The sequence below is a fragment of the Sorex fumeus genome, unplaced genomic scaffold (genome assembly GCF_029834395.1).
Source record: "Sorex fumeus unplaced genomic scaffold, SorFum_2.1 ptg000061l, whole genome shotgun sequence".
Lineage (NCBI taxonomy): Eukaryota > Metazoa > Chordata > Mammalia > Eulipotyphla > Soricidae > Sorex > Sorex fumeus.
The window spans coordinates 33,148,777-33,170,634 of NW_026606118.1; the positions used below are offsets into that span (position 1 = coordinate 33,148,777).

The 21,858-nt window shown below is 36.0% G+C and overlaps 2 protein-coding genes across 2 annotated transcripts; both read left to right on the top strand.

Annotated features, from left to right (window-relative positions):
• The first annotated feature begins 3,331 nt into the window (after positions 1 to 3,331).
• LOC130034662 (trace amine-associated receptor 3) lies at positions 3,332 to 4,363 on the top strand. The gene has a single exon (XM_056126297.1). The coding sequence runs from the start codon at positions 3,332 to 3,334 to the stop codon at positions 4,361 to 4,363; it is 1,032 nt and encodes a 343-aa protein (XP_055982272.1).
• A 9,768-nt stretch (positions 4,364 to 14,131) lies between these two features.
• LOC130034599 (trace amine-associated receptor 4) lies at positions 14,132 to 15,175 on the top strand. Its single transcript, XM_056126227.1, has one exon. It carries the CDS (start codon positions 14,132 to 14,134, stop codon positions 15,173 to 15,175), a length of 1,044 nt encoding a protein of 347 aa, XP_055982202.1.
• The last annotated feature ends 6,683 nt before the right edge of the window (positions 15,176 to 21,858 follow it).

Here is a 21,858-nt window from a genome sequence, read left to right on the forward strand (position 1 = left end):
TTATTGTTTATAATTATAAATATTTTAACACAAAAATGATGATTCTATAAGGGCAACAGAGTTCAATATAATAGGTTACAATGTTAAAGGCATTTTGTTTATGAAAGCTGGTTAAGATGGGCTTCACTGAATGCTTAATAGATAAATGCTGTGCATTTCATATGGTATCTCTGTACTTTAAGTGAAATGTATAACATAAGATATATTAATCCTATTTTATTAAGTTGGTAATTGACTATCAGAAACACTAGAAAGTCTTCTCCAAAGAATATGCTTAATATGTGGTGAAATCAATAATTAAACACAAGTTTGCCCGCTTTCAAAGCCACAAAATTGAATATAATATAGCCAGGGAGCTAGAAATTGTACCATATAAATGAATGTTTACAAATATTCCATTTGAGGTCTTCTTCAGTCCTAAAAATATATGAATTTTATTTTATGTAAATAGTCAGTACACATAGTATATGAAAGACTTAATTTCAGGTTTTGAAACCTTGTAGAATTTACCCAGTACTTTAAAAATGTCATAAAAATGTCAAGGATATGGCAAAGCCATGTGAAGTTCTTTCTGTTCCGTGCCAGTAACTCTGAAGTTCATATGATGGAGTGGGGTATTATAAAGTGTTTCCTAAACAGTGATAGAACTTAATTGCCTATGTTTTTTATCTACTTAATATAGTATGCTCAAGTTTAATTGTAAGACTTTCCTATTCAGTGCAGTATTTGATACATTTTTTAAGGATATGTGAATTTCAGCTAGAAGGAAATCCCCAGCCAGGATAAAATATCTCAACTTCCCTTACTAGCCAATAAGCTAGTATCATTGTAGAAGGGACCAAAAAAGAGTCTGTAAAACCCCATGTTAACAAATGCCTATGGAATAGACTCTATGAAGTTATTTTCATCACTCCTCCCTAGTGCATTAAGCTAGATCACTCAGCAGGTTTTTTTTTCATTATTACATTTGTACTTCTACTGTATTCAGTATCTTTAATTTTCATCTCATTAGCCTAAAAGATCAGTAAAACATATTTAAGCGAATCTTTTAGTTATGCCTGTCAAAAGACTGCTTTGACAGGGATTATTTATTTATTTTTATTAATGAATCATTGTGAGGTACAGTTACAGACTTACAAACTTTCTTGCTTATATTTCAGTCATGCAATGATCCAGCACCCATCCCTCCACCAGTGCCCATTCACCATCACCAATATTCCCAGTATCTCTCCCACCACTCCCTCCATCCCCCGCTCTGTGGCAGGGCATTCTCTTTTATTCTCTCTCTCCTTTTGGGTGCTGTGGTTTGCAATACACGTATTAAGTGACCATTATGTTCAGTTTGTAGTTTATTTTCAGCACACATCTCCCATCAGACAGGGATTATTTAATAGCATCTTAAGAAGTTATTTGTTCTTGGAAGATAATTTCATGAATTGTGATCCCAAAATGAGTCCATCTATAACAAAACTTCCATCATAATTGAGTGTTTTTATTGAAATTATATTTTAAAGACTATACACAACTATGTAGCTATTTGTTTAAAAAATTGCGTTTAATACCTTCTTTCAGCACAACCCTAATCACTGAGAATCTGGGGTGAACAGATAGAAAGTCAGTGTCTGCAGAAGTAGCTTAAACAGGAATTCTCGATAAGTTTTGACTATTATTTAGTTTATTTTAAAGTGCAAAGGCATGAAAAGAAAGACATGAGCTAATAATACAGAATACATTTAATGATTATTTGAGTGCTTTTATTTACATTCTAAATTGTAGTCCTTTTCACAACCCATTTCACAAAGAAAAAGCGAGGCAATAACAGAATAACTATTGTGGAGAAAAACACATTCTAAATCTGATCAGACAAACCCCACAAACACCAGAACTGAAAGCATTATTTAGAGAATTTCTTTATTGAGATACAACCAACTTTTATTTTATACATTTCTCTCTTCACTTGTTCATTTTGTTCTTTTCTATTTGTTTACAAGAATATGACTTTGAATAATAAACTTTCAGCTATTCATTGTTCACAAACTTTTATTTTTTGAGAATGTGTAAGTATTGTCTAGTGCAGTGCACCTCATTTTCATGAGGAGTTCAGCGCTAACCAGAGACAGAACGTGGCATAGGACAGAAATCCTTTCCAAGACTTTCTCTTCTTTGGCAGAGATGTAAGCCCTAGTGTAGGATGAATAGGAGAGCCACATGGAACAATCAGCTCAAGAATGGGTCCTCTGTAGACTTCAGAAAGAAACCTTTCTGGGAGTCAGGAACAAAAAGTTTTTCTAAATACAGAAGAGTCAAGCAACTTGCCCAAAGAAGAACACAGAGAGGAAGAAATATCACCTCTAGAATTCCAGATTTATTTAGAACTATATTCTCAGCCACCATATAGAATAGTGAAAGTGAATAATTTGACACGAGTGAGAATAGTAATTAGTAGTTAATGAAGACATTTGTTGAATATTTTTTTCTAATAACATTTAGGTTTTTTTGTCATGACAAGTTTCTTCCCTCTCCCAGAGAGTTTTCATAGGAGTTTACTTATAGGGAAGCAACTACTTGAAGTGAAAATTGACCATAAATTCTTTTAATAAGCACACAGAAAATCAGCTACTGAGGAATAATTGATATATTACAAATACCAGCACCATCTGATTAGTTTGGAAATATGAAAACAGCTGTAATATAATCAATATGATTACTATAGTAAGCACATTCAATACTTTCCCGTTTCCTTCTGTTTTATTGTTTTTATTTATTTGTGTAGTAGTAAGAAAAGCTAACATCTGATCTAATATCTTACCAACTTTTGAAGTACACAATCTAGGCATTATGTTTTATTGATAGAACTTACTCATCTACCATAGGAAAATTTATACTTGCTGAACAAAAACTCCTTATTTCCCCTCATCCTTCAGTCTCTGCTAATATTTTATTCTCTATTTTGTAAGTCTATTTTCAATACCAAAAGTAGAATAATATCTTGAAAATCTTGTAATACATTACCAGTTGATAGATAAGCCCTTGTTAATAAAGGGCTGGATTTTTATTTTACTCCATTTTATCCACAGAGATGGATAAAATGGAGTAAAATAAAATTAAAGAATGAGAAGTTAAGAATTTTTTAATTTCAAAGACTGAAAGTGAGTCAAAAAGCTAACACTGTTCTTATAACATATTTAAATAAACAATAATGAAAATGAGTTAATAACAGGTGTAATTGAACTTTATTGTGCTACTAGGAACTGAAATTTGCTGAAAACATTTTATGAAGAAAAGAGACATTGACTCATCTTTCTAGAAAGGAATTTGAAGATAAGCCACCATGGATCTAACTTATATTCCTGAAGACATATCCAGTTGTCCAAAATTTGGAAATAAATCCTGTCCTCCTACCAACCGACCTTTTCACATCCGAGTGATAATGTATTCGGTTATGACTGGAGCCATGATCATCACTATTCTAGGAAACTTGGTTATAATGATTTCTATATCACATTTCAAACAGCTTCACTCTCCCACAAATTTTCTGATCCTCTCTATGGCGACGACTGATTTTCTCTTGGGTTTTTTCATTATGCCATACAGTATGGTCCGATCAGTAGAGAGCTGTTGGTATTTTGGGGATGGCTTTTGTAAATTTCATGCAAGTTTTGACATGATGTTAAGCCTGACCTCCATTTTCCATCTGTGTTCCATTGCCATTGATCGATTTTATGCTGTGTGTTACCCATTACATTACACCACCACAATGACCACCTCCACTATCAAGAGACTGCTGGCATTTTGCTGGTCTGCCCCTGCCCTTTTTTCTTTTGGTTTGGTTCTGTCGGAAGCCAATGTTTCTGGCATGCAGACCTATGAGATACTTGTTGCTTGCTTTAATTTCTGTGCACTGACTTTCAACAAGTTTTGGGGGACGATATTGTTCACTACATGTTTCTTTACTCCTGGCTCCATCATGGTTGGCATTTATGGGAAAATCTTTGTTGTTTCTAAACGACATGCTCGAGTCATCAGCAACATGCCTGAAAATACAAAGGCGGATGTGAAGAGAAACTTATCAAAGAAAAAGGACAGGAAAGCAGCCAAGACACTGGGTATAGTGATGGGAGTATTTCTAGCTTGCTGGTTGCCCTGCTTTCTTGCTGTTCTGATTGATCCATATTTAGACTACTCCACTCCCATAATAATACTTGACCTTTTAGTGTGGCTTGGGTACTTCAATTCCACATGCAATCCCCTCATTCATGGCTTTTTTTATCCATGGTTTCGAAAAGCTCTTAAGCATATAGTGTCAGGAAAAATATTTAGCTCTAACTCAGACACTGCAAATCTTTTCCCTGAAGCACATTAACAGAATAAAAAGTTCTGGTAAATACTTGGTAAATATCTGTAGAATGTTGAGAGGAAATGGCTACTATTTTGAGCTAAAGCACAGACCATATGCCACTCTAACTGCAACTATCATTCAATCAATGAATGTGGTGTATTTAATCTCTACAAGATCTATAGTCACTATCTTTGCTCAGTCAATCTATCACTAAACAATTGTGAACTTTCAAAGTGGCACTAAACTCTGAATAGTGGGCCGACTATATAAAAGAAATTCAAGATGTATTGTAGAATAGGTTTGCCTCAATTCATACATGAGATAATAAAAATACCAATATAACCATACAGAAAACAAAGTGCAAAGACTTTTAGTTCCTAGCTGATTTCACTTTAGGAATTTAGACTAGGGAAGATCTTTGTGACCATAAGTCCTTGGCGGTTATGTTTTCACTATCCAATTACAATTCACCTTAGTATTTGTCTTGGGACAATAACCATCATTGCAAATAAATTCAATTATTTCCTCACACCTTCTAGTTTACTGCGAAGGACAAATGCAGGGGAAAGCAGTTGATTACAAATTCTCATATGCAATTTGAACTTTTATCATTGTGGTTTTTCTCCTTGTATTTTATATTTCAAATGACTTCTCTCCACCATTTGTAGCTTCTCAATTTGCATGGTGTGGCATCAGCCCACTATTAGAAGGCATTTCTCCTCTACTTGGAAATGATCCAGCAAGTGATATTTCTGTGGAACATTTAAAGACAAACAGAATTTAAAAACAGTTCCATCATTTGGAAGGCAGGTGTACTTATGACTAACACTACTATATAATCCCTTACACCTGGGTTTGTTATGAGAAAAGGAGGTGGAACAGAAAGAGAACTCTTTTTTTTATTTCTTTGCTTTTCTTTCATTGAATCACTGTGAGGTAGTTACAAAGTTTTCATTATCAGGTTTCAGTCATACAATGTTCCAACACCCATCCCTCCACCAGTGTACATTTCCCACCACCAATATCCCCATTATGCCTCCCTCCCCACCCCACCCTCACCCCAACCAGCCTCTTTGTCAGGTACTTTCCTTCTTTGTTCTATCTTTACTTTTGGGAATCATGGTTTTCAGTACAGATACTGAGAGGTCACTGTGTTCCTTAACCCACTTTAAGCACACATCTCTCATGCAAAATCATCTCTTCCATCATTGTCATAGGGTCCTTTATCCCGACTGCCCTTTTCCCAGATTGAGACAGGCTTCTAAACATGGACCAATCCTCTTGGTCCTAGTTTCTAGTATTCTGGTGTGTTACTCTCATACTGTGTATTTGGGGGTGGATGTGGGAGGGAGTGACTCTTTCCGAACCTAAAGCAAACTGTAGATAAAACTTTAGGTACATCAGTTTGTGTCATCTTCTTGCATCTCTTCTAAAAATTTCTCTACAAACACCCTGATGCTCTCTATATGTCCTATATTCAAGAATGGGGGCTGGAGCGATAGCACAGTGGTAGGGCATTTGCTTGCATGCAGCCGACATGGCCGACCGGAGTTCGATTCCTCCGCCCCTCTCGGAGAGCCCGACAAGCTACCGAGAGTATCTCGCCCGCCCGCACGGCAGAGCCTGGCAAGCTCCCCGTGATGTATTTGATATGCCAAACACAGTAACAACAAAGTCTCCAATGGAGACGTTACTGGGCCCGCTCGAGCAAATCGATGAACAACGGGAGGGCAGTGACAGTGATTCAAGAATGTATAATTCAACTAGTGTCTCAAAGATCATTACTGTTAGTAAGAGCTACTCCAATTTATCATTACTATACTTTCCGTTTCCCACGTTTCATAGTAAAAAGTCCATGTACAATATGAATGCATAATAGATAACCAATAAGTACTTTCATATTTACCAAAGGATATTTACTGATTCAATTCCACTTCTGAGCTGGAGGAAAACCTTTTAGGTTGTACTAAGAAAGAAGAACTGGAGTGTTAGAAGCAACATTAGGTTCTTTTTTTTGAGAGTGTCATAGAACCATGTCCAGCAGCTAATAATACCTTTGTCTTTATCAATGAAGACGTTGAAATTTAGTTGCTCATTTCAATAGTGAGAGAAACTTCATATAGTCTTTCTTCTATTATATTGACTTCTTAATTCCTGCATTAAAAATTCTCTTTTGTTTCTCTATTTCTAATTAATTTTCTACTCTTAAAACTTCATGGTGTGTGAGTGAGTGAGTGAGGTTGTGTAGGTATGTGTGTGCTCGAGAGATACTGCAGCAGGCTTGGCATTGGCCTTGCATGTTGCTGACCTGGATTCAATCTTTAGCACCATATTTTCTCTAAGCAGCACCAAAAATGATCCAGAGTGCAAAGTAAGAATAAGCCCTGCGCACTGCCTAGTGTGGTCCCAAAGCAACAACAACAACAACAACAAATCCTAGGCAAATTATTATTGAATTATTGAATTCCCTTAGTATTTTCCACATTTATCAAGTAAAATGCTCAATTTCCCCTTTGATAATTCAATTTAGACTAACAATAAAAAATCTTACCTAGTACTTAACATCATTTGTAAGTTAATTACCTGTAAATTTAAATAATATTGAAATCTTTAGTAAATATGTAACAAAGCAAACTTCTTTTGTAACTTTGAACTTAAAAATCGTGCCTTAGTATTATTATGGAATTATAAAAGTCTGGTTATAAACAATCTAAAATAACAACTCATAAACATCAAAAATACTAAAATTAAAAAATATCCAACGATTGTTTTTAAGCTCGACACAAATTATATTAGTACTTTTTGACCTGCGTCATCATTTCTGTTATCAAAATCTTCATAAAGATAATATTTTAGATCTTATCTGTTGCTAAACAAATTTTAAATAAGTTAAATAAAATTTAAATAATATAAGAAAACATTTGAGTTTTAAAATTTATATTTTTAGAAAAGAGAACAGGGACCAGAGAAATAATACACTTGCCTTGTACTCAACTGAATCTGGTATAATCTCTAGCATCCCATATTGTTCTTTTACCACCACCAGAATATATGAATGGTTTTATGAGACTCTGTCTTCTACTTTCTACCAAGAATGACCCTAGAGTACATAGCTAGGTGTGGGCTTAAGCACTACTGAGTGTAGTACAAAAATAAAAATAAATAAATAAAAAGGAAATGCTTGCAGATTAAAATTTCCAAAAGAAACCAAAATCTATATGCTAAGATATCATATCTGTATTCTTTTCTTATTTTTCCTCCTTTTTTCCAGCATCTTTGCTAGTAGCAATTACTTGAAAGTTTACTTCTCAAAGCCTGTGTAGGCATATCCATAAACAACCTGTATATCCTTATTGCTCTTGCAATCCTTAAAACACAGTCAAACATTATCAAGACTGTTCTGTAAATTGACTGTTTGATTAGTATCATGGCTCAGAGATTATTATACAATAAGCAAGAGATATGCTTAAATTTTTAAGGGACACTCACAGAGATGCTGGCTTGGAATGGGGCAAGAATTTTCTTAAAATTAGAAAACAATTTAAAGAGAACATGCGTCAGAAAAATAGCACATTTGCATTGCACACAATTGACCCTGTTTAATCCCTAGCACCCGGTGTGCTCCTTTGAGAACCAGCAGAAATTATCTCTGAGCACAGAGCCAGGAGTAGACCCCAAACACCACTGACAGTGAATCTTTCACCTAACAGTACAGGACAGATGGATCTAAGACCCCACACATGGAAATGTGTGGAGCTGTGCTGGGGACACCAGGGTTATACCCAGATATACCTGAGGAGACATAAGGTGCCAGGTCTCACATATACAAGGGCATGTGCATTACCTCTTGTGCTGTCTCTCTGGCCCAATATATCTAGAGGCTTCAGCTGGACAACACTTGTCAATGCCCAGGGCTTATGCCTGACTCTGTGCTCAGGTCACTTTTGGTGGGACTCAAGAGGCCGTATCTGGTGTCATGTAAAAACATGGATAGTCAGATGATAGGCAAGTATCCTACATAATGTACTATCTCTTAGCTCCCAGCAATTTTTAAAGTAAATACTTCCCCACATTTTTCTTAACAAATATGTTTATGTTCACATATGTGCATATTTGTTTCTTGGTTCCATGGGTGCAGTAACTTTTTCCTGTGAATATCTTGGTTATTTGAAGTTTGAATTTACTTTCCAATGATCACAATATATTACTTCTTCTGATGATACAATTATTGGTAAATATTTAGGAGGTTTTCACATAGAACACAGTGATAAGCTACAATTAAACCTCAATTTTTTTACAAATTTATATCCTGGTAAGTCAAAATGTAGTCAAAGAAATTTTATTTCTTAACAATTTACTCTTCTTCATTTCACTTATTCTAATTTTCTCTTTATTCAATACTGCTTTATTTATTTTTGTGAATGAACAGCTAAAGGTGATCCCCTTGTTATACTACAAAGAGAAAATAAAATTTCATGTCAAAAAGCATTTGTTTTCCTCTTGCAAATAAAGTGCCTACTTTTAGTAACAGTAAGTCTTGGGACTCCACAGAAAGAGCAGAACAAACATAGAATGACTGCATTCATTTGTGGAATATAACATAATATGAGACTGACACCTAATGATCGTAGACACAAGGGCCAGGAATATTGTTCCATAGTTGGAAGCCTGTCTCACGAGCTGGGGGAGAAGACAGCAGGAATAGAGAAGTGATCACTAAGTCAATGATGGTTGGAGGGATCATTTGGGATGGGAGATGTGTGCTGTAAGTAGATACAGAACTCTCAGAATCTATATTGCAAATTGTAATGACCCAAAGTAGAGAGAGAATATAAGGGAAATTGTCTGCCATTCTGCCATAGAGGCAATGGGAGAATTGGGATGGGGAGGAGATACTAGGGACATCGATGGTGGAAAATGTGCACTGGTGGAGGATTGGGTATTTGATCATTGTGCTACTGAAACTCAAACATGAAAGCATTTTAAATGGTATCTCACAGTGATTCAATTAAAAAAAAGTCTTGGTACTCCAAATATCAGAAAGACTGGGATAGAGGACTAGAAAAAAGGAGGTTTATTATAGTACCTGGGAGTCTGTCTGCTTTATGTTTCATGATATTACTGTGTCATATATTTATTATATAAACACTCAAATATAGAAGAAATCCAAGTTAATGGATAATGCAAAATTTTGGTTTTGTTGCTTTGACATGATAAAACAGTCCTTATAAACCACCTGAAACTTTGTCAGCTGTGCAACTGTAGTTTGGAAGAGTCGCAGGGTGATGAAAGTTTTACTTGTCATTGATATGAAACACGGTTCCTATTGCTTTTTATTTGGGTTGAGAAGTTCATCTGGAAAAATATAGATAAAAGAATTGCAGGACCCAGGAGAAAGCTTAAGTGATAGAGCACATGCTTAGCAAGCGGAGAACCCTGAATTTGATCACTGGAACAGTTTATCAATCCCTGGCCCCACCTCAGAACTGCCAGGTGAGTCCTGGTAGTTCTGGAAAGCAGCATGGATCCGAATACTAAATTCTCAAGAGGGAACCTTTGGATGGCTCACCCAGGGTGTGGATTCTATAGAAAAATTTTCTTGAAGGGTCTAGAGCTAGCTTGACAGCTTCACAATAGGAGGTGAAAGTGAGGCTGTACATTGATTCTCCATCCAACATGGTTCAGGTACAATCTCAGCATCTCAGTGTTTGGGTTTTCTGGTATTTATACAAAGTGGGTGAACCCTGAAGAACAATGCGTGTATGATAGAGTGTGTGTTCCATTACCAACTCTGTGTGATCCAAGGTCTTTGCAGTAACAAAAGAAATGGGGGTAGGAAATTTAGGATAAAAGATGTCAATGATTGAACATGGTAGCAAAAGGAAAATATATTCTAAGATTCCAGTTTTCATTGGCGATCAAAAAATTTATTTGAAAACATTCACATTTGGTAATAAATGGGGTGAGTATTTGTTAACATTGATCTAAATTTTCTTCCTTTGATCCTTTGGTTTCTTCTTTCTCACATTCTCTTCTCCATGATTGACCTAGTGTAGGGCTGGTTTGTCCACCTTCACTTTCTGATCTCAGGGATAAAAGCTTAATGCTGGCCCACCCTCCCAGAGCCAAATCTCTGGTGATTCACAGCACACTACGATTGTTAAAGGACACACCTGTCAAAACCTGTACACCAGTAATGCAGCCTCAAGAGGTGCATTTTATGTATAAATACTGATGTCAAGAGAGCAGAAAAGAATCTCCCTTAGAAGAACATGGGCCTTAGTATCTTTTCTGCAGGAAGGTGAGATATAGAATATAATGATTTCTCACATGGTAAGAAATCTTGGCATAAGAGAGAAGTAACTTTTCAATAATTCCAATTTATTCCAATTTCAAGTGTCCTAATTATTTATACAAATCAAGTATGGCAAACACAAGAACACATTAAAAGAGGGAAAAAGAACTCAGGTTAATTTATTTGCGTGTTTTATTTATGTTCTTACCTGTTGAAAGGGACTGAACTTGAAATTTGGATTTATAAATTAAATTTTGACAATTAGGTAAAATGACTAAAATGATCAAAGACCTAGAGCAGATATTTCTTAAATCTAACTCTCAGGTTATTTCTCATAACCAACAACTTATTGTGAGGGTGAACAATAGCGAAGTAAGATAGAGTCAGGATTTCACAGTTATAATCCTAAGTGAGGAGTGTTTGAATAAATTTCCTCAGTAAGGCAATAAAATTCATTCCTGATGGAGTTGAGGGGATGTGATCTCTCTGGGCTTTCCAACCTTATTTACAATGCATTACTGACTTTGTAAAATATCTTCCTTCTGACGGAAATTTAGTTTTTTTTTTTTTGCCAGTGGCTAATAGAATTTTGACATATGATACTTTAAAGTGAATGCATATTTTTACTTAAAAGTAAGAAGAATATTTGCATTTTCAGGAAGTGTTATTTTGTGATCCTTGTTGCTGATTTTTTATTTTATTTTTCAATGGAGAACTAAATTAGATCTAAAAGGCAACACAACTCTTGATTCTTTCTAAAAATGCTGTATAGGTATTTTTAAATTTCTTGATATTTGACAGCTTGAAGTACTATTTGAACACATGAAATTTGCTATTTTCATGAAATTTTATTGATAAGAGGCTGAGGAACGCATAACAGTAACATCCCATGTAAATGTAAGTTTAATATAAAGTTTAACTAATCATAAATGTACCTTTTGTATGATTATTCTCCAAAGGAAAAAATTCCTCTCTCTGTAAAAGTTATAAGTAGCAAACAACATCCCAGTTACATTTAAACTTATTATAATAACTTATATTGAAAAACAGTAGAACAGCAATCATATTTACATTTATTTGTTTTTATAACTGTTTTTTATTTAGGCTAGTAATTTTATTTAGTAATATCTTCACAATTCACATATGTGATAACATTGAAACAAATGTGTCTCTTTCTTGTGTATTAATCTGACACTTAAATGTTTCAATATTTCAATAACATATATAATCCTGAATTAGAAACATGAGCTAATATTATTTGTTTATATTGACTGTTTCAAACTATTTTAAGCTCATTTCTTAATAATAAAAATAATAAATGAGATTCATTTGACAATTCCACGATGTTCAATGTACAAACCCATGCAAGGATTTTGCTTTCAAACTAAAATTTAAAACTTGAGAATTTTACTATGAATTATTAAAGATCCTATTCATTTAAATGTGTAATCCTTTGTCTATGAATCACTAGAAGTATGTAGGTAATTTTGTGTTAATTGTTAGTTTTTTTTAAAGAAAAGCATTTAATGTTAAAGAAGCATTTGAAAATTCACAAAAAACTGAAAGCTAAGAGAAAATATGAATTTAGTTCATTTGAGTTTCTATTTAGGTATTTAAAATACTAGTATGTTCAGTATCTTAGAAGTTTGGAAATAAAGCAAGTAATAACCAAATAAATAAAGTGGTGTACAGTCTGCAGTTCATAAAAAAATTAAGTCTTTTGCTTTCTTAAATTTTACTTTCCTAAGTCTTTGTTTCTCAGGCTAAAATTAATGACATTATATTTAATTGTACCAATTAAATATGAAGATATGCTGACCTGAGAAAGAATTATGCTCAAAGAATTGTTATGCTCAAATGTAATGTTGATTTAAAATAATAAATATTAGCACTATTATTGAAATATAGTGTTGTGTACTATAAATATCATTTACAAAAACATTTCTATTCTCATAGATATTTTTCCTAAGTAAATCTAGTGAGGATTGAACAAATTTTTTTTCCCTTATGTACTGACTCATTTTAGCCTATTCTCAGGTTGAATTCCATTCCGCCCCTTTTTTACATCTCACAAATGCTTGTCATTGGTTATCAGGGTTACACAGTTTTTCATATTGGAAACATAAATTAAACTCATACTTTCAGTCTGTCCTATTCTCACATATTTTTTTGAGAGGGCTGAGTTCTCATGGAACAGCAGCATTGATCTTTATTTCAGACAACCTCTTAGATTTACAGACTAAACTTAGAGATACCCCCTCTTTTAGCAAAATTGATTACGTACAATTCTGTAGACTTTAACATAGGTTTAGTTTGTCAGATCTTACTCCAAGTTCTAAAAAAGTTGTTAACATAGAGATATTATTAATTTAATTGTATGTTATAAAGTAAAGTAAAGGCCCTCCTGTTGATCATCAATTTGCTTGAGTGGGCCCAGTAACGCCTCCATTGGAGACTTTGTTGTTACTGTGTCTGGCATATCGAATACTCCCGCTGTGCTATCGCTCCAGCCCTGTGTGATAGCACAGCGGTAGGGCGTTCGCCTTACAAGCGGCTAACATGGCCGACCCGAGTTCGATTCCTCTGCCCCTCTCGGAGAGCCTGGCAAGCTACCGAGAGTATTCGATATGCCAAACACAGTAACAACAAAGTCTCCAATGGAGACGTTACTGGGCCCGCTCGAGCAAATTGACGATCAACGGGAGGGCCTTTACCTTTTACCTTACCTTACTTATTTATAAATGTGTGTTATAATTAGAAGTACTAGGGGCTGGAGAGCTAACAGAGCAGGTAGGATGCTTGCCTTGGAGATGGATGAACTGGGTTTTATCCCCAGGACCACATATGATTCTCCAAGTTCTGCTAAGAATGATCCTTGAGCACAGAGCCCAGGAAACCCTGAGCACTACCAGGTAAGTCCCCTGTTAAACAAACAAGAAAACAAATAAATAACAGGATTAAAAGTATTTGCAAATGCCACAAACTTTTATTTTCAAGACACAATTATCAGATTCTGTTTTTAAATGCTGGGTACTAAGTAATAGTTTTATTGGGCTATTAACTTTTGAGGGAATGCAGAGGTTGTGTGAGAGCTGCCTGTTAGTATAGTTTGAACATGCACTTACTAGGGTTTATTTAGATGGTTTTAAGTGTGTTACTAAGATGCTGTGTAGTTGATCTTTTAAAGAGATAATCCCTAGACTAACAGCATTGAGGTTTCCAAACACCTGATGAAGAAGTGAAAGTCTTATTCTCCACCCCAAAACTGTGATCCATATTACATACAGGTCCCAAATAATGTCCAAGCACATTAAGTTTGGAAGAAGTCCACATGGTCATCAGGATATTCAGACTAAATCTGACAGTACCTACTAGCTGGGATTGTATGGAAACTGCCATGCCAAAACAATTTTGCTTATTTTCTATTTTTCATTTGCAGAAAGGAGAGGAATACAATAAATTTGACAAAGACTTATTGTATCCCGAGGAAAAAGACAATGAATTCACCCGACCAATGGAATCCCCCAGAAGTAGAGTTTTGCTTTGCCTCAATTAACAACTCATGTCCTAGAAATATGAGATCTATACTGAGCGTCAGTACTATGTACTTTGTGATGATTGGTGCTATTGTGATGACCATGCTGGGCAACATGTTTGTGATCATTTCCATCGCCCACTTCAAGCAGCTCCACTCCCCAACCAACTTCCTGATCCTCTCCATGGCCACCACTGACTTCCTGCTGAGCTGTGTAGTCATGCCCTTCAGTATGATCAGGTCCATCGAGTCCTGCTGGTATTTTGGGGACCTTTTTTGCAAACTGCACAGCAGTTTTGACATGATGCTCTGTACCACTTCCATTTTTCACCTGTGCTTCATCTCAGTGGACCGCTACTATGCTGTTTGTGACCCTTTGCATTATGTTACCAAAATCACCATCCCTGTTATTGAAGTCTTTCTGCTTATCAGTTGGTCTGTTCCGATCTTTTTTGCGTATGGTCTGGTATTCTCAGAATTAAATTTAATTGGTGCCGAAGATTTTGTTGCAGCCATTAGCTGCACAGGTTTGTGTATGTTGGTGTTTAACAAACTATGGGGTGTGTTGGCCTCAGTTATAGCCTTCTTTCTTCCTGGGACTGTTATGGTGGGGATTTACATACACATTTTCACAGTGGCCAGGAAGCATGCTAAGCAGATTGGTGCAGGTCCAACAGTAAAGCAGTCTGGGTCAGAAAGCAAAATGAAGGCATCCTCCAAGAAAGAAAGCAAAGCCACTAAGACTCTAAGCATAGTCATGGGAGTGTTTGTGTTGTGCTGGCTGCCCTTTTTTCTCATGACAATCACAGACCCTTTTGTTAATTTTTCAACTCCTGAAGATTTATACAATGCCTTCCTCTGGCTGGGTTACTTCAATTCCACTTTCAATCCCATTATATATGGCATGTTTTATCCCTGGTTTCGCAAGGCTTTGAGGATGATTATCACAGGGATGATCTTTCGCCCTGACTCTTCTACATTAAGTCTATTTCCTGCTCATGCTTAATCAAGATTCTGTGTCCTCTGAGCTTCTTTCTTTTAGAGAATCTTGAAGTAACTTTGTCACCAAAGTGAGGTATGTTAATTGGCTAGATAAAGATATTCTTCTCAATGAAATCATCAACATTTACATAAGAAAAATAGATCTAGTATTTATGGTAAACCAAACCTAGCAAAGTAAGTCATTTTTGGGAGTTTGAAGTGAATTCCACTATCAAAAGAAAATTTCCCACAGCTTTTTGGTTCCTGAATTTCCCCCCTAAATTTTTTGATTTTACTCTTTAAACTTTCTCTAAAAAACCAGAAGATGTGAACATCGTAGGAGAAAACACAGTTACTCCTCATATTCATGAGGACTCATAGTCATTTGTAACTGAGTTTATCTAAAGGATAAAGACTCCAAATCTTTTTTGAATTCTAATGTGCCTTGGAGAAAAAAGCAGAAAATTTGAGAAATCTCAGAACATATGAATGACAAGAAAGGAGAGAAAAAGCAGAGTGTAGCTTTTTTCAATTTTACTGATACTTGTTTAAACCTCTTCAGAATAAATTACTGTGAGGTTCATACTATCATGATAAATTAGAATGTCTTATTAGCTAAGAAGAATGAATAAAATACTTTGGAATATATTCTTTCTTTCAGAATATACTTTCATAAGCATTCAACTTATTCACATATGCACATGTTTGGCAGAGTCTTGTGCACATTAATTGTTCACCAGATTTATATTTAAGTGAAGTCTTATTCTTCTCCTGAATTTTAAGATTCTACTTATTTTCTCAGTGAATATCTCTTTTCTATGTTCTTTCAGTCTTTCTTTGATTTCTCTTTTCCCCCCAAGCTAGCATCACACTTTTCATTATTTGGAATCTGTGCAACTGCTTTATAGAAATGTTGGTTATGTAGAAAAATAATCCACTATTTGTATGTTGAAAGACTGGGAAACTTCTTAAATGCAAATAATTCATAGAATAATTTTTCTATTCCCATAAAGTAATGAATCTTAGATTCTATTTTTATGAGGATGGAACAATTTATTCATTAATATCTTCCCAAGAATACAGAAAATAATTTGATTTGAACTCTGTCACCCTGTCTGGTGCCTAGTGATCCCTGATTACAGAGTCATTAATAAGCCCTGAGCTTATTGTGTGTGACCCCAAAACCAAATAAATAAATAAATAAATTGTTAGATACTGGTAATTTCTACATAGAAAACATATTTGTTTTCATTTGCCTATGTTTTAACAATATTAAAACTTAATTTTCACTTAATAATTCTTATAGTGATATAAGAATATTTAGTTGACTAAACTCCCTCCATTATCAAATGGTATCACACCCCACTTAGGATATCTTAATTTTTAAGTTTCTATTATGTATACAGAGAACTCACAAAAATTTTTAAAGAATACTGCTTTTAGCATTTATATATGTGCGTGTATCTATATATAAATATATATTTATTTTATGGAATATGTCAAGGGGAGCTTGCCAGGCTTTGCTGTGAGGGCGAGATACTCTTGGTAGCTTGCTGGGTGCTCTGAGAGGGGCAGAGCTCCCCGTGACGTATTCCATATGCCAAATATAGTAACAACAAGTCTCATAATTTGTTGTGAGTTGTTATCGGTGCCCACTCGAGCAAATTGATGAACAACAGGAGGACAGTGCTACAGTGCTATTTATTTTATATATATATAATATATATATTTATACATAAACATATTATATATAAATATATATTAAATCTTATATATATAAAAAATCTAGAACCCAAGTGTCCTGGACCCAGGACTGAGATCTCCAAGCCTGCTCGGTTCAGGACTGGGCCTTGACAGTTACACCCACCAACTGTCGTGTAACTCCATCAATGGCCAAGATCTAGAGACTATAAAACCAAGCTCCAGGAAGAGAACAACACAGAGTCTCCTACCCTCATGCCTGGCTGTCCTCACTAGGGCCCCTTTGAGGGGGGCGGGTTGAGTTTCTCCCTCTGCCCCGAGCAAAGCCCCAGCAGCTGAAGACCTCTGGGACCCAGCCATAGCAATGCTGAGACATGCTAGGACGAGCCTCACACCTGAAGGAACCGGCAAAGGAACCCAGCTGTGTGGGACCCGGGCTGAGATCTCCAAGCCTGCTCAGTTTGGAACTGAGCCTCCTCCACCCAGATCCCCCAACTTCCAGTAGCTAGACAGTTACACCCACCAACTGCCATTTAACCCCAGCAATGGCCAAGATCCAGTGACTACAAAACCAAGCTCCCTCTTATTGTCTAGTTCTTGCTCTCAGAGAGCAGAGCAAGCTACCAAGAGTATCTTGGCTGAATATATGCCTGACTGGGAACACCTGTAAAGGTGATTAGAGGTTGCCCCAAAAGTCTCCATCCCTCTCAGAGAGCCCAGCAAGTTACCAAGAGTATCTTGCCCACACGGCAGAGCCTGGCAAGCTACCCATGGTGTACTCAATATGCCAAAAACAGTAACAATGATGGTCCTCATTTCCCTGACTCTGAAAGAGCCCAAATATGCCATTGGGGTACACTAGCATGTGACAGGGATGAATGGAGATGTTACTGGTGCCCGCTCGAGCAAACTGTTGAACAAAGGGGTGATAGTGATAGTGATATATACACACAAACATATACATAAGTGCATACATATGCATATCACATATGTGTCCATATGTGTATACATATATACATATATGTATTATGTATATGTATTCCAAAACACCTTTTATCAACAGCTGGGAATTTCTAACACTATTTACTCAACACTCTATTGGACTTTTATAAATTCCAGTGATCATTTAATATAGTTTATTTTGGTTCTAACACATTTCAGTAAATTACTCTTATTATTATAAGATAGTATTTTCAATTTCAAGATAAAAGATAAACTTTCACATACTTTAGTCATTAACCTTTTAGTCAGAAATAGTAAAATAATAATAATTTGGTTTGGCTAGGCTCAAGGTTAAATTGATATAATTCAAACTTTCTAAATCCTCTACATATAGTTTTATAAATTAAACTAATTTACATCATTTTATGGCATTTTAATTATTTAATATTATTTTCACTTAAATCACTTAATCACTTAACTTCCCGTTAGTCGTCGATTTGCTCGAGCGGGTGCCAGTAACGTCTCCATTTGTCCCTGTCGCGTGCTAGTGTAGCCCAATGGCATCTGTTCGCTCTGGGATCATGAAGAACCTCAAACCGATCGTTCATGATCTTCACGAAGAAGTCTGACCATCTGGTAGGTGGGCGGCCACGTGGTCTTTTGACATCCCGTGGAATCCAGTCAGTAACAGCTCTAGTCCAGTGGTCGTCTTTAAATCTCATTACGTGACCAGTCCATCTGATTTTTCATATTTTATTATTAGTTTATGGAATTTATAGTTAAACAAAGGAATGGGTCATTAGAATTAATAAAGTTATCCCAACCACTGAATTGAATCTTTGCAATCTTCATTGTAAAGTTTAAGATTGAAATTTTTTTTAAAAAGAGGAGAAACTTCCCTTAAACATTTTCAGAAGAAGATGTAATAGAGATCTAAAAAGAAGATGTAATGTGATCTAAAAAGGCAGAAGATTTCACCTAAAAGTGAAATAAAATTGTGTAGTCACAAAAGGTTTGGCAAGTCATGGAAGGACAGATTACAAAGTGCCAAAGGTGATCAGAATGTAAGAGAGTGGAGTTGTACAAATAATTCTATCTCTTAAGCAACTAATACACACTTTAAAATACCATGTTACATATTCTATCAAAAATGTACATTATGAACTAGATGCTGTAGGTTTTCTGAACGAGCTATCACAATCTGTAGGTGACTCACTGACAGTATGAAGTAAGCATTTTAAATATTGGGGAACAGAAGAATAGAGAAGAATGAATTAGGGTTTGAAATTCATGTCAACACCCATTCCTCCACCACTGAATATTTCCCAGCACTGTACGACTGAAACCAAATCATGCACATCTTTGTAAGGGTCTATCTCACAGAGATTAAAATATATATATATAATAATAATAAAAAGAAATCCATGTCAGAGTTAGAAATATTTCACATTAGCAAGAATAGAATGTGAAATAGCTGGGAGCCAGTAGAGTAGAAATCACAGAGATTTTTCCCTCCTAATGTTTTTATTTAAAACTAAGATTAAAGAATGAATATTGAAAGTCTCTGGATTGAATTAGAGGATGGAAGCACAATGTAATAGATTGGCAACACTCAACTTTATAGAGGCTGGGTCAAACATCCATCATCGTCACATCAACCTCTGAATGTCCAGAACAGTTTTAACTGGAAACTCACACTAATATACTCAACCATTAAAATTCCTCCCTACTTCAAATCCTGATTTCTTTAATTTTGTTTACTAAATACGTTCTTCTAAGCTAAACACACATTGTTTCAATATAGAATTGAATGTTTTGGACTATAAATCAAAGATTTCAGTCATGGTATAAATTTTGAATTTTTATTGTAGTTTGTCAGGGGGAGGGCTGAAGCGATAGCACTGCAGGTAGGGGATTTGCCTTGCAAGCTGCTGACATGGCCGACCCAGGTTTGCTTCTTCCGCCCCTCTCGGAGAGCCCAGCAAGCTACTGAGACTATCTCACCCACACGGCAAAGCCTGGCAAGCTCCCCATGATGTATTCGATATGCCAAAAAGAGTAACAACGATTCTCACAATTTGTTGTGAGATGTAACTGGTGCCCACTTGAGCAAATCAATGAACAACAGGAGGACAGTGCTACGGTGCTACATTGTAGTTTAGGTAACATGTTTATAATAGTATTAACATTTATATTACTGATGTATGAACTAACTGCACCTTTATCATTACCAATGTCTCCAAGATCCTTCACCACACCTTAATGTAACCTCAACAGTACATGGAAACATGTGATCTCAGAATGATCATATTTAGGACTGTAGAGATGCTGGGGGTAGGGCACTTGCCTTGAATGTGGCCGATTGAAGCATGGCATCTCATATGTTTCCAGGAGTCATTCATGTTTACAGAACCAGGAGTAAGTTCCGTGCATTGCTGGAGGGAGCCACCCAATACACACACACACACACACACACACACACACACACACACACACTCTACATGCACACACACATGCACACACACATGCATGCATGCACGTACATATATATATACACATGTATATACAACCTTTGATGTTATTTACAAACTTTATTTTATTTACATAAAATTTTTTTTTAAATTTATTTATTTATTGAATCACTGTGGGAAAAGTTACAGAGCTTTCGGGTTTAGGTCTCAGTCATGTAAATATCAAACACATTTCCCTTTACCAATACTTATTTTTAACCCCGAACCCCAATAGACCCCCACCTCCCCCCACCCCTCCCAATTCTTGTGAGGCAGATGAGTTCTAGTTAATACTCTATCTACTTTAACTAGATAGATTGTTTTGATAGAAGATGCACAATTATTGTTTAGAGTTTACGACCCACCCCCCACAATCAGATATGCTGAAACAGCGTTGTGAAATGATTTGCTTTCTACAACTTGGTTTAAGGATAAAATGATGTCGTGCGGCCGCGATAGCGGCCACGCGGTTTTGAATTTCTGCTATTTTACTTATTGACCCTGGAAGAATTTCTATTAAAAGTTAGATAGTTAAGAGATTGGTTTCTGTGCCCGTGCGGCCGCCATCTTTCTTTCCAGAGAGGCGGGCCGGTCAACACCCTTTCCCCTCCGGGCAGGCTTGGTGGCGCTGTTTAACACATTGTCCATTTGCTTTTCTGCTCCAAGCGGCTGGTTCTCTGTGTTAAGTCCTTGTGCCTCCGGGGCCGTGGCCGTGCCGGAGAGCCACTCGTGGAGGGCAGCCGGCGACCTCGGTGGGGCGTGGGGGACGGCCCACAAAGCCCCCCTTCCCATGAGGTCCCCGCTGCTCCCGCCGAGCCCGTCTCAAACCGGCTGTCCACAAGGCTCCCGTGCGGCTGCCATCTTTCTTTCCAGAGAGGAGCGGGCGTACATAAAATATTTAAGTAGAAAAAAAGAAAAATTTCCATGCTGTTGTAGTTTAACAATGGCCCCCAATGATGTCCATGTTCTATCTTCCATATACCCCATCTGAAAATTGGGACTTTGCTGTTATGAGTCTGAATTGGGATATGATGCTGGATTATTCATTTGGATTCCACATGGTAACAAGGGTCTTAATAAGGGTAGCAGAAAGGCAGATTAGATTAGAGAGGAGTTATATGTTAATTGTTGATGGATTCTCTTCCAGAAATAAATTTATGGAGTGCATCTATTCAGAAAGAATATAAAATGACTGGGTCAGTGAAAATTCTCTGCTCAAACCCCTTGATCTGGCTTTTGGCTCAGATATATATATATATATATATATATATATATATATATGTATATATATATATATACACATTCATTTATTTATACCCATGTACATTTTTACATGTTACAGATAGTCATATTTATATTGTACTCATGCTGCCAGCTGGAAAGAGTTGTAACCTGGTTTATTAACTGTGAGAAATATCATTGAGTTTAAAATGTTTAGAGAAAAAATTGTGAGGTTCATAAATTTTTTTTTTAAAAAATTAAAGTCCATCTAAGGAATCTGAAACAATGCTGTTATGTCAAGTCCTGTGGAATAGGAAGGTTTTAAAAATACAGT

What these genes read in the sequence shown, in the direction of transcription:
- LOC130034662 (XM_056126297.1), top strand. Translation starts at nt 3,332, where the DNA reads ATGGATCTAACTTATATTCCTGAAGACATATCCAGTTGTCCAAAATTT.
- LOC130034599 (XM_056126227.1), top strand. Translation starts at nt 14,132, where the DNA reads ATGAATTCACCCGACCAATGGAATCCCCCAGAAGTAGAGTTTTGCTTT.